Raw genomic sequence first — 13,184 nt, 5'->3', positions numbered from 1 at the left:
GAATGACTGGAAGATAGAAAAAACAGCCGATTTCGTTGTCATGGCAATTATGACAAGAAAAAAGAAACGTGGAACAAGGCTCAGCCCCATGCTCAGCCCAAACGTCATTCATAACCACAAAAAAATCGGGAGGAGGTGGCAAACTAAACTATGTAAAAGAAACCACAATTGCATTCCATAAGTATTTTAGTCAATGAAAAATGAGCAAATAATTATGCTTAACGACGTACAAAAAAAAAAAAAAAGAAATGCAGACAGGAGTTTGGCGTTGTAGGCTTGTAGGCGTTCTGTCGTTTGGCCACATTGTCAAGTAAAGCAGAAAGAAAAGAGAGGTGTACACGATGCATAGGGAATCTCGGCTGCTGTAGCAGCGTATCCTGCTGTTTTTGGTTGTCACAGTACAATTTCTTGTGATAGTGAGCGACAACCAATTGCAGTGACCGACGTTCTCTTTTCATTTTCCTCCTAGATCGATGTTTTGCGTACACTTGTCCAGATGGCTGGCCTAGGAAGAAACGATTCAAAGAAACTGACTTCACTGTTACTACAGCCGCCGAACTCAAGCTTCTCGTGGAATGACGTGCCCAGTGGAAACATTCTCATGCCAGTGACTCAAATGGAACCTGGAACTGAAGGTTAGCTCCTATATGTTACTGAAACGAACCTGTGACGTTCTAAGGCTGTTGTTTCACGCAGCTGTTGGAGTTGTAACTATACTTTTTCAATGTTACACGATGACATCAACGCATTCGACAACGTTGTGACATACCGCACACCAACTCGAGTACGAAGACAGCGCACCACTTTGCAGAATATCTGACAAATACGTGCCGCCCTACCGATTTGACTTGATGCAAATTTTCGCACAATCTTCGCTCGCAAAAACAGAGATCAGTATTGTGATCAAAACTGCCGTGTTTTTTTTTTCTTAACACTTAAATGCAATTATAGTATTGTATAAGCCATAATGATTTGCTCGGGCATACTGTGCTTGAAGTGCATGCCGCTTAGATAAGCAATAATCAGTATATGTTTTGACATTGTCGATTTGTCATTCATAAGTGCTAAAGTGTGCCAGCAGAACAGTTTCAGTTTTGCTTTCGGAGCGCTATTTTTCAACACAACGGTGAGACAGCAGAACAGTCCTTGTGCTGAAAAAAATGGCACTATGTCAAACTACTAGCCCAACAGTACATTCTTGGTGTTAGGTTAATTGTCGTTTCTAGAGTCCTTTCTTTGGAAACACTATTCGGGCCGAAATAGGGTTCCTGATGTCAAAAAATCATTGTAGCTTTTGAAATCGAAGTGGTTAATCCACATAATCTGTTTATTTCACATTTCTGTGGTGCTGTTAAGCTATAAAGCACATACGTGCATCTTAATTTGGTGCATTTTGCCTGCATAATTAAATACATTATTCCGTGCTTATCAATTTATGGAAAAGCTACGGCTTATGGGGGGGAAGTTAGATGCACACACTTGACGCCGTCTGCATGGTTATCAAATAGGCTTTCATGCTAGTGCAGTATGCTACAGTTTTGTTGCCAACTGTTTTAGTAAAACAAGTTAACACTGTAGGTGCTCGTCGTCACTGACATTTCATGTTACCCCTCACAGGGCCATGTTTTTGCAAACATAAATCCCCATCCCACTAGACAAAAGCTCACTGAATGCCACATTATGGTGGCTAGAGGAGTGTAGTTCCCCACTTCTCCGCATCATGACACAAGAATGGTGCTGTCGTAAGTAGAACGGTGCTCCTGCACGCGTCATCGTCCATACACAGTGTAGACAGAGGCGTGTTATAGGTTATCTCTGCCACTGTTTTCAGCTATGATGTATGCTTCAAGTACCGTTGTGAGCAGTGCAGAAAGGCTGCATGAAGAGTTTTGCTATCATTTTAAAAGATGAAGTGTTGGAATTATTTCTCTAGCTTATATGCAAGAACCTAGCTTGCATTATCGTTTTAGTGGTTTTGAACTAGTGTGAAGTTATTTGTAATTTTACGCTGAGAATTAGTACATAGTCTTTTTCTTTTGTGGGTGTGGTGCTGCCAAGTACCTATTGAATCAAATAATTTACAAGGTTTGACCTTCTGAAGCAATTGCCACCTAGGCTGTGGGATACATCCAGTAATTATTTAACATGCACCTAAACTTAAATACACGAGGGTGTGGCATTTTGACCCCATTGAAATGCTGCCGTCACGGAAGGTAATGGAACCCTCGAACTCATCCTCAGCAGCACAATGATAACCAATTAGCCATTACAGCGGGTAAGAACCATTTGGAGCAAGCATGTTGCACTTGGAGCTGAACTTACTGCTCCCATATAATTAAGTCTTGATGTTGTTTGCCACTCCTAAATCTTCGTGAAAAAATGTTTACTTCATTTGATGCCATAGGAGGCAACATTATGTCTATTTCAGCAACAAACAAACTTACCTTTCCTGCAGAGTTACGGTGCAGCCGTTGGTTCCTTGCATAGAAACACAAACACTTCCAATTGAACATTATTGAGTGTAATGATAGTCCAATTTTACACAAACGGAAAATGCGGTAGCCCTAGAACCTTTCATTGCCGGATTCTGTGAGCATGAGGCAAGAACATGTGCGCTGCCGAGCTCCGCAAGTACCTGCACAGAAGTCTTGAAGTCTTCGCATTTTGCACAGGCACAGGCGTATAGCCAGGATTTTTTTTCGGGGGGGGGGGGGGGGCGAAGGCTGCATTATTCTCTAAGTTTTCCGTGCTTGGTGCATAATAATACAACTATTACCTTGAGCGTGCCGTTAGTCTGCCTGAAGGTGTGTATCATTCTGTACTTGCCTGGGGCAGGCATAGGAAGGATCTGCACCTTTATTCATAGGTGACATGCCAGGCATAAAAGGGAGCACGGCTCAGGCTGGAAAAATTTATGGTGGGGGGGGTCTGAAGCCAGGTCAGCTCCCCATTGGCTACGCCACTGCACAGGTGGGTTCATTCACAGCTTCTTGTGATCTTTCAGAGCGTACATTTACGGTAATTATCACTTACGTTACGTGAACATAATCTCAAATAGAGATGAGCGGAAGCACCATATCATTGCATCTTTGGTAACCATTTCTTCATTGACCATCTCGGTGAAATAACACTTCAGGAACTGTTGGTAAAAGCGTTGTTCGCAACACAACTTGTTCGCTTCTGCTCTTGTTGGAGCTGAAAAGAGTGTTGGTTTAGGCCCCCTGACCTACAGTTCAGAGCAAAGAAATAAGTGTGCGTGCTCATCTTTGAAGAAGAAATGCCACCACTAACTGATGTATCCTCCGGTGATTCGGCCTCAAAGATGAGTGTCTGCTAACCTTGTCAATCACATTGTCCCCATAGATGCTTCCACATCTTTTAGCAACTTCTAAGCACACAATAACAGACACCTGCAACTTATCACTGCACAAACTAACAGTCACAGACAATAGTTCTTATCTCTGCCTACTTTATTTGCTGCACACCATCTGTCAGAAGTACCAGACGACGCGCACTGTTCAGTAACTTTCTACCATTCTACTGAGCACAGTGCCATATTTGTGCCATGATTCAGAGAAGTAGTGAACTATGCTCCAGACGGGTCGGTCGGCATGCCTACTCCTCTAGCCACCATAACCACATTGCATTTCTCTAATGCAGCTGTTGTAGGTTGGCTCAATCTGCTGTATGGGTCAAACTGGTAACATATAGCTGTATGTGTTATATGTTACCACTCTCATGCTGTTGCTGTTTGCATTACAAATGTACAGATCTGTTAGGAAAATAAAGATGTGTGGTAGTCACTGTTCTACAGGTGAGTTGTGCATGTCATTTTTACTGTGCAGACTAAACATTATGCAAGACAAGAGTGATGACAGCCTTGTACCTGTCACTTTTGTTGATCTGGGTCCATTTTGGTCTAAAGGTGCCAGTTCTCACCTGCTGAGTTATGCCACTTCCTTTTTGCAGATTATGCAGATGCAGATACGTTCTTGGGTCAAGAGCCAAATAAAGCACAGCAGTTTCCCACTGCACCTGAAAAGGCCAGCGTGGCTGAGTCTTCGCCATCAGGATCATTCTCCCAACTGCAGCAGCCCCTGCGACCACCGCCAGCCCAGATGCAGGCATCACCACTGACACAGTTTGCTGGGTCACCAGTGTCTCCTACAGAGAACCTTTCAGCAGTGCCTGAGGCATCCTTCCAGGCATCACAGCCACTGCAAGACCAAACAAGCCCTGCTCTTGCACCTCCTCCCATGGGTGAGTTGACAGATGTCTATACAAAAAGTCCATCCTTCTTCATTGTGCGTCTCTTCGATAAAGTAACTCAACTCCCCCCCCCCCCCCCTTAAACAAATATGAATGAGTCCTAGCATTTATTTCAAATTACAGTTGACATAAAAGTGCCACCATGCTGTGCTGCAAGAAAAAAGTTCTACTGTCACATTTTCAAGCAGGCTTTAGCTGAATGGAACCAGGTGCCATGAATGCTATTAGGCACAGGCAAAATATATCTTGTAGTGTCTTGGAGGGTTATGGTTACATTTAATATGTATTGCTTCTGCTCAGGTTTGTATGTGTCCAATTTTATTAATTTGATGTACATTAGGAGTTATTTTTTAATTCTGACCCGTATTGAGCAAATAAGGCCTGTAATGTTGCTTAACTACATAATGTGTTAGTGTATGCAATTAATATGGAAAATGTCATTACAGTACCCTGATTGTTCAGACAGTTAAATCAGAGGTTGTGTTTTATCTTACCCGGTTCTCTAATTCAGGTGTTGGGTATACAAACAGTGTAGTGGTAGAGTTGCTATAGGTTGCAAGAAGCCTCTGCTGATGTTTTTTCTGCCACCGATTGTTTGCATACTTGTTACACATAGGTGTTTGGTAACAGAAGGTTACTCCCACTACTATGCTCGTCCTTGAGGCATATTCACAAGACCAGAGCATAAATTTATAAATGCCATAAAGTACATAGGTGATATTAATTCATATTGTCTGTGGCAGTGGTATCATAAAGTGAAAAAGAAAAATCAGTTTTAAACCACAGCCATTCTCAAAGCAGACATCAACTCTATTGAAGGTACACATCAATTTTTATTACCATATGTACTGTATTCTAAGCCAACCCTTGAATGTCCGAAACCAGAAAAAAAAAAAAAAAAAACTTACCTCGAATGTAGGCCGAACAAAAAAATGAGGACAGCGTTCACAAAATAACAGCATTTATTTAATATGAACATGCCAAGCTCACTCTACGTCGTCACCACCGTTAGCCTCCAGACCACACATACGCTTGCGGATGCGCGCAAGCTGGCATCCGCGCGCCCATGCATGCGCAGACAGTGTGACATCGCACGCATCGAAACGTGGCGCAGTCTCAGTGAGCTGCTCCGCTCCGTTATTGTGCGCTTATCTTCCTTATGGCTGTCATCTCCTGGTTGCGGCATATGCAAAAGCGTCTGCTGTTGCCTCTTCCAACGACGAATGGTTTTCTCATTGATGTTGAAGTCCCGCCTGGCTTACTATGCCTGTGCGGCTAGCACAACTTTTCGTTGGAAAACGCCATGCCGCACACCAATACCATAGAACCAGCTCCGTACTTCAGTTGGCTTCTGGCCCGGCTAGTAGCGGCTGCGATACTGACTTTTCTATGAGGCGCTAGCTATGGACCATATTTATCATTTTCAGTTACAAACAGGCACGTTTCTTAATATCCTTGAATCTAAGCCGGCCCTAGAGTTTTGTATGTGATTATTTGGAAAAAAACTATTGGCCTAGATTCGAATAAATACACTATGTTATAGGTACATAATGGCAGCTCTTACATTATGGCGCTTTTCTCTATGTCTGAGCTGGATAATTTTTTTTTCACATGTTTTGTCATTATTCTGCAAGTATGATGCATTGCATAGTGTAAGATTACCATGTTTTGTCCTTTTTGGCAAACAGTGTTTTTCTTTATTTTAAAGCATTGGTAACCGCTATGGACCTTGGTGCTTTTGTCATTGTTTTATTTATTTATTTATTTATTTATTTATAGATACTGCGATCTGAAATCAGATCATAGCAGGGTGGGTATACATAGAAATATGCAAGCATGTAAACACATAAAATTCATAAGATATGCAGGCATTTTTCAAACATTGGTGAAGAATACATAACATACAAGCAAATAACGCACGCAAATTCTTAACATTTGCAAGCTTTTTTCAAACATTGATAATGAATTCTGGGTAACAATATCAGAATTAAGATTATTCCAGTCTGTTATTGTCCTAAAAAAAAAAGAATATTTGAAACAGTTATTCCGTGCGTTCATGGGGGTTATTGATAAAGCATGCCTTCGTATCGTGTTATAACCTGATGGGTAAGTAAAGAACTTGGAAGTGTTAACCTTATAATGGCCGTTTACAAGTTGAAAGAGGAACTTTAATCGGCAGATACGGTTGTGCAGAGTCACCGGGGGTAATCCACTGCGTCTTACGAGCTCACCAACAGACGCACAGCCGTATGAATTGAAAACAAACCTAACTACCTTATGCTGTACACGTTCCAGTTCTTTAATATGAATTAAAGTGAATGGGTCCCAAATAACTACGGCATATTCTAGCAACGGATGAGTGTAGGAATTGTACACCAGTAAACGAACATTAGACGTAGATGATTTCAGTGAGCGCCTCAAGAAAAACAGTTTACGCAATGAATTTGCAATAACAGTATCTATGTGCTTTGTCCAGGAAAGCTCATTGGTTATCCATAGGCCCAAAAATTTGTACTCTCTTACCTCTGATAGAGATACGTTGTCAACATTATATGCAAATTGAAGAGGTTTTTTCTTTTGTGTGATTCTCATAAAAACAGTTTTTTCAAAATTAATAGACATTTGCCATTGTTCGCACCAAGCAATCAACTTTGCCAGGTCATTATTTAGACGCACCTCATCATCAACAGAAGATATCTTTTCATACAAAATACAGTCATCTGCATAAAGTTTCACGGAAACTGAAAGTTCTGCAACTATGTCATTAACAAATAATAGTAATAAAAGTGGTCCCAAAACGGATCCCTGGGGGACTCCAGATGCAACTTCTGCATTGTTAGAAGTATTGTTTAAGGTGATGAATTGGTGTCTGCTAGTTAGGTAGGCTCTGATCCAATTAAGTATCTGTTCATTTTTTATATAATACCCTAATTTATGGATTCATTTGTTATGTGACACCTTGTCAAATGCTTTACAAAAATCCATGAACACAATATCTGTTTGCTTCCCTTCATTAATTGCCTGTGCGAGACCATGAACAGTCTCAACTAATGGGGTACATGTAGAAAACCTATGTCTGAAACCATGCTGGGCATCTGTAAGTACCTTGTGGTCTTCTAAGCAACCTAATATATGTTTATGAATTATATGCTCTAAAATTTTGCATGATGTAGATGTAAGAGATACTGGTCGGTAATTCTCTCTGTGTGCTTTTTTCCCGGATTTATGTAAAGGTTTGTTTTCGGCCGTCCTCCAGTCATCCGGTAGGGAACCATCGCGTAAAGATCTGGTGAATACGACATACGGGTACTTAGCACACCATTCCGCATAACGCTTTAAAAACGCGTTTGGTATATTATCTGGTCCTGGTGACCTTTTAGTATCAATGTTCAATAGCAAATTAAAAACGCCGCTCACAGAAATAACAACATGAGATGTAACAGGAAGCGACATAGAAAAGTTGGGAAGGCAACCATTTGGTAAATACCGACTGGAAGAATTTGTTAAAAGCAGAACAAATGACAGTCTCATCACTTATTTGCCGTCTGGTGCAAGAAGATTCTGGCGATTGGGGAGACATTTTAATAAACGAAGGCAGGATCGTTCCGTAATATTATTATTATTTTTTTTGTCGCAAATTATTTTCTGTTTTAGTTGTTCTGAAGTGCCTTCCACAACAGATTTTAAGGTTACATTTGTTCTTGATTTCGTTTTTAACCTTTTAAGCCTTCGCTGTAAGTGTAACGTCTCACGAGAAATCCATGGGTTACGGTGCACACAAGAATTTGCAATTTTGGCCGCAAAACTGGGGAGATATTCAGAGACAATTCCCCTAAAGGAAAGCCATAAGTCATTTATATTGCAAGTGCTGTTTCTGAAGTCATCGAAGTAGAATGCAAGCATATCCAGAATAGACTCATCATCAGCACGAGAAAAAGTGGGAAACAGGTTATCGCATTTCAGATGGCGCCACTTACAAAAACTAAGTCTAGAATTGAGCCTACGGCTCCCTCTACTCTTGTGAAATTATTTACCATTTGCAGTAAGTCAAACGTGAATACAATATCAAAGATTGTGTTATCAACACTGTGAGCAGAACGCAATGAAAAGGTGTGCCAATCAATGTTTGTTAAATAAAGTCCCCTGCCAGTAGTATTCTGTCATCCGATTTTACATGGCAGTGCATATATTCCCTTAAGTTTTCAAGTACCGCAATGGTGCATTTGTGCATATATTTGCTATAATGGACACTAAAGGGCAACACTGGACTTTTTCAAGGCCGGATGTGCATTGATTAAACAAAAAAGAATAGTTATTAGTGGAGAAAATTAAGGCCAAACTTTCCTCCTTGAATTTAGTGCCTAAATAGCAGCAGTGGTACATTAGCATGACATGGCAAATTTCAAAATATTTTTGCATGTTTTGGCTATATTTGTTAACAGAAAGTTCTCAAAGCTCGCCAGTTCAAATCTGGTCCTCTGGAATGCAATTTAATCCTTGTTTATCAATGACTATTGTTAAGTAATCCACGGCAGGCACTATCCCACTCTAACTACATCACGGGGAGCTAGCACAGGAACTTCAAGCCTGTTTTTTAGTTGTTGTCATTTTTTGCCTAACAATACTCACCTATGGTAATGCTGCGATTTCTGGTATTCCAGAAGTGTAATCTACAATTGACCCACCATGGTTGCTTAGTGGCTTTGGCGTTGCGTTGCTAAGCACAAAGTCGCAGGATCAAATCCCGGCCACGGCGGCCATATTTCGATGGGGGCGAAATGCAAAGACACCTGTGGTACTTAGACTTAGGTGCACGTTAAAGAACCCCAGGTAGTCAAAATTAATCCAAAGCCCCACACTACGGCATGCCTCATATTCAGATTGTGGTTTTGGCATGTAAAACCCTTTCATTAATTCATTAATTTACAATCAAGCTTAGTTTGACGTTTCTCTTTAGTATCTGTTTAAGTTCTGCAAAGGAAATAAAGTCTTAAATATGTGAGCAGTACAGGGATATGTGCAGTGAATAAATTCCTTGCTTAGCTAAGGAAAATACAGGTACTTCAGAAAACATAGATAGCCTGCCTTGATTCATTTGTAGCCTAATCGCATGATGCATGATCATTTTTAGTGCTGCTTTTAGTCCCACGAAAATCAATGGGGGCGAATGCAAAATGCCCATGTACCGCGTATTGGGTGCACATTAAAGAACCCCAGGTGTTCAAAATTAATCTCAAGTCCCCCACTACAGCATGCCTTATAATCATAATGTGGTTTTGGCATGTAAAACCCCATAATTTAATTAATTTTAGTCTCAAAAAAGGACAGCACTTCTAATTGCTAGGCATCTTTTTTTTTTTTTTGGTAACCTGCCAACTGTTGCTTATGCAGTGCATGTTCTTGAGTGTGAATTGTTCTCAAAATTGACTGTGACTTGCAGGTCCACCCATGAACTTCCACCGTCAGAGTCCCTTGACCCATGCTTCCTTCCTGCGCCAGACAGCCCACTCGTCGCACACAATTGCATCAGGACCGGGCATTGGTGCAACCCCCCCAATTGGCCAGTCTCAAGGAGCACTTTCACATGAGGGACCTGGCCAGAATGGTCCACCTCCACAGAACTTCTACGCTCCATCGTTGCCCCAGACCAGTGCTTTCTCACATGACCCTTCATTCAGTGCCTCTCCTCCTGCTTCCTTTGAGCAACCACTGCACTCATACGTGCCTGACCATGCCCAGCTCCCTGTCTCTCCACCAGGTGCAACGTATGTTCCTGTGAGGCCTCATTGGTTTTACAACAAGGAAATTGAAAACAAAATTGTTTGGATACCTTTCTCCCTGTTGGACTCAACCAACCTGGAGGAAGCGTCTGCAAGGTTGGCTTTTGGCAGTGAAATTGTTGTGACCACAGATGGTGGAAGGTACGATGTGGATGTCGGTGCTCGGTTGCGCCGTCCAGTGTACTGGGATGAAACACCCAGTCAGGTGCGACGTTGCACCTGGTTCTACAAGCTGGAAGGCCAGAACCGCTTTGTGCCCTATGAAGAACATGTGGCCTTCATTTTAGAAGACCATTACCGAAAGGCTATGGCCACGGGAAGTTGGCACCAAAAACTGGAACTGCCTGGAAATCAGACAGTCGTCATGCACAATTCCAGCGTAATGGTACACTTCCTGCCTTCAAGCCACCCAGATGAGTGGGGCAATGTTAGTGAGGGTCAGACACGGCCTCGAGTCGTCAAGAGAGGCATTGAAGATGTTGAAACCATTGAGGAAGGCGAGCCCAGCCAGATTGATCATCTGGTCTTCGTAGTGCATGGTGTGGGTTCTGTGTGTGATTTTCGCTTTCGCTCAGTTGAAGAGTGCCTTGATGACATTCGGCACATATCTCTGGGGCTCATCAAGAGCCACTTTAGTGTACCCTCCCAGGAGGGTAATATTGGGCGCATCGAGTTTTTGCCAGTCTCGTGGCACTCAACATTGCACAGCGATGCTACAGGCATTGATAGTGCCCTTAAGCACATCACTCTCAGGAGCATCCCGAAGCTGCGTCATTTCACTAACGACACGCTTCTTGACATCCTTTTCTACACTAGCCCCGTCTACTGCCAAACCATTGTTGATACTGTGGGCTCAGAGATTAACAGGTTGTACAGCAAGTTCACAGAACGCAACCCTAGTTTCAAAGGCACCGTTGCACTAGCAGGCCACAGCCTCGGATCACTCATTCTGTACGACATTTTGTCCCATCAGGGTGACACCAGCTCCCAGTCAAGTTCCACAGATGTCTTTGTTGACTCTCCAAAGGCTGAGATAACACCACCACCCACATCAACCCATCCTTCTGAAGAGGCATCAGAGCTTCTGCAAAATGCTGACAAGGATGTCTCCGTAGAATCTGTGTTTCAAGAACTCATGCTTGGTGACTACATCTCCAAGATTCATGAGGAAAAGATTGACATAGAAACCCTGGTAAGTTTCCTGCACGCATACTTGCAAAGTACAGAAAGTGCAGCCAGGCTTTCTAGGTGCTGTGTACAGTGCAGTAGTGCTAGCTCTACAGACAAACTTTAAGCATTGTATAACCACCAGTGTGCGTGAGCATTTTAAGTACACCAAGTTTGGCTACTGCAAGGAGACTGGTACAGTGAATTGGCCACATGGTGATGGTCTTGTCTCAATATTACTCTGATGTGTGCCATGAAAAGAACTGAAAATTCAAACAAGATCCTGCACACTTTTATTATTAGAGGAACCACGCTGCATGCCAGCTGCAATGATGCCACAGGCAGTCGCTTCCACATCACACACGTACCACCTGCAGCATACATGTAGCCAGCAGCAATGTAAACAACTTGGGGGAATTTCCATGAAACACAGAGCGCGCAAGACCACATTTGGAAATACACCCCACAAGAACAAAGAAAAGAAGGCAGGGGGAAAAAACAAGGCAGAGTGTAGACATAAAGGTCACGTGGCCCTCGGCTCCGATATGGGAGAATGCAGAGAGGAGACCTGTTGCTCGTCACTGGTTGAGCCAATGAGAGCCCCTGCTGCAAGGAGGGCAGCTTTCGTCCTCACACCATGGCCTTGCAACATTCAATTCGCTTCTATATACACTATTACTAAACTCTTCTTACAAAATTATTGCGGTGGAGCGATGCGCTTTACAACTTCCAGAGCATAACCATAGTTTCCACTGATGCCTGGTGAGTAGTCATTTAAGAGCTGTGTAATCTGAAAAATAAACTAAGATAAGCTCTAGACAGCCTTATAGTCAGAGAAGAGATATCAAACTTGTGAATTAGGAGTTTATCACATACGTGGGTTGACATGAGATGAAAGCCTAACTGTTACTGTAAAAATTACATACTCAAGTGAAGCAATCATATACAGTCAGAACTGTTCATATCATACTCGCAAAAAAAATGTCTTGAGTTCAGTATTGTGCGTAGTTCGATATAATTGTTTTATGAAATTTGAGAACTAAAAGCCCACCTGACACTTTTCTGTCAACTTACTTTGCTGTAGCGATGCTAACTGATGTTCATTGATTGGCACATGTGGACCTGTACATTTCACAATGTCGTCTTTATAGACGCACATGCCATGGTGAAAGGCGAATTTTTTCTCCCTTCATGGCAAGCATGGAGTTCGATCTATCTGGTGTGGATACAATTTTAATGTGATATAAATGTACATTTGTCTTGGCCGGTTTCAACTACTTAGTGTTGTTAAACATTTTCAAGTTCTAGTAACACCTTCCAATTGTATGGGTAGGCCCTCAGTGTCCTGAAGAAAGGCCCAGTGCTATCTGACAGCCAGTTAATGTGTGCAGAAGCACACCATCAAGAGCAGTATGAAATTTAGAAAATGAACATTAAAGGGGCTAAGCTGTCAGCACGTATTTTAATTAGAAATAGCAATTTGGAATTTCTCCCTTTAAGTCCCTCCTACTGAAAGTAACTGCCATTTTGGCATGGATTGTGTGATCTCATGAAGTGTGAGGCTACTGCTGTGTCATCAGCTCTGAAACAGTTTGTAACCGCATCGAATGTCTTGCCCCACACGTTCTGGCACCTAACAGAGCAAGAAGAGCATTGCCGTTGAGTTGTACCCGCAATTCTTTCACTCGCATAATAAAAGTTGCACAAACCAGAGAACGCCTGCAGAAACTATCTCGGGCTGACTGCCACAATACACATGCAAAGATGATGCATGTTGACGATGCAATATTTCTGGTTCGTGCAATCATTTCCATTGCTCATGAAAGCCTGGCTTCTGAGATCGGCTTCTGTTTGGAGGGAGCCATTGCTGCAAATACATTGGTTCAACTGTGTTATAAAAAAAACTTCAATACAAATTTTCCACCATAACGAATCTGCACAAGTTTTGCAAGCTTGCTGTCGAACATG

The 13,184-nt window shown here is 42.2% G+C and overlaps 1 protein-coding gene across 2 annotated transcripts in view; it reads left to right on the top strand.

Moving 5' to 3' along the window:
* Positions 1-297: 297 nt before the first annotated feature.
* The window catches only part of PAPLA1 (Phosphatidic Acid Phospholipase A1), an 82,476-nt gene continuing 69,589 nt past the window's right edge, over positions 298-13,184 (top strand). For both annotated transcript variants that reach the window (XM_075677310.1, XM_075677309.1), the window contains exons 1-3: positions 298-635; positions 3,970-4,260; positions 9,710-11,241. In XM_075677310.1, coding sequence (XP_075533425.1) covers positions 497-635; positions 3,970-4,260; positions 9,710-11,241 — 1,962 coding nt within the window. In that variant the 5' untranslated portion in view covers positions 298-496. The remainder of the gene's footprint in view (positions 636-3,969; positions 4,261-9,709; positions 11,242-13,184) is intronic.

Source organism: Dermacentor variabilis, unplaced genomic scaffold, assembly GCF_050947875.1.
Source record: "Dermacentor variabilis isolate Ectoservices unplaced genomic scaffold, ASM5094787v1 scaffold_12, whole genome shotgun sequence".
In the NCBI taxonomy this organism is placed as follows: Eukaryota; Metazoa; Arthropoda; class Arachnida; order Ixodida; family Ixodidae; genus Dermacentor; species Dermacentor variabilis.
This window is presented reverse-complemented; position numbering and strand designations above follow the sequence as displayed.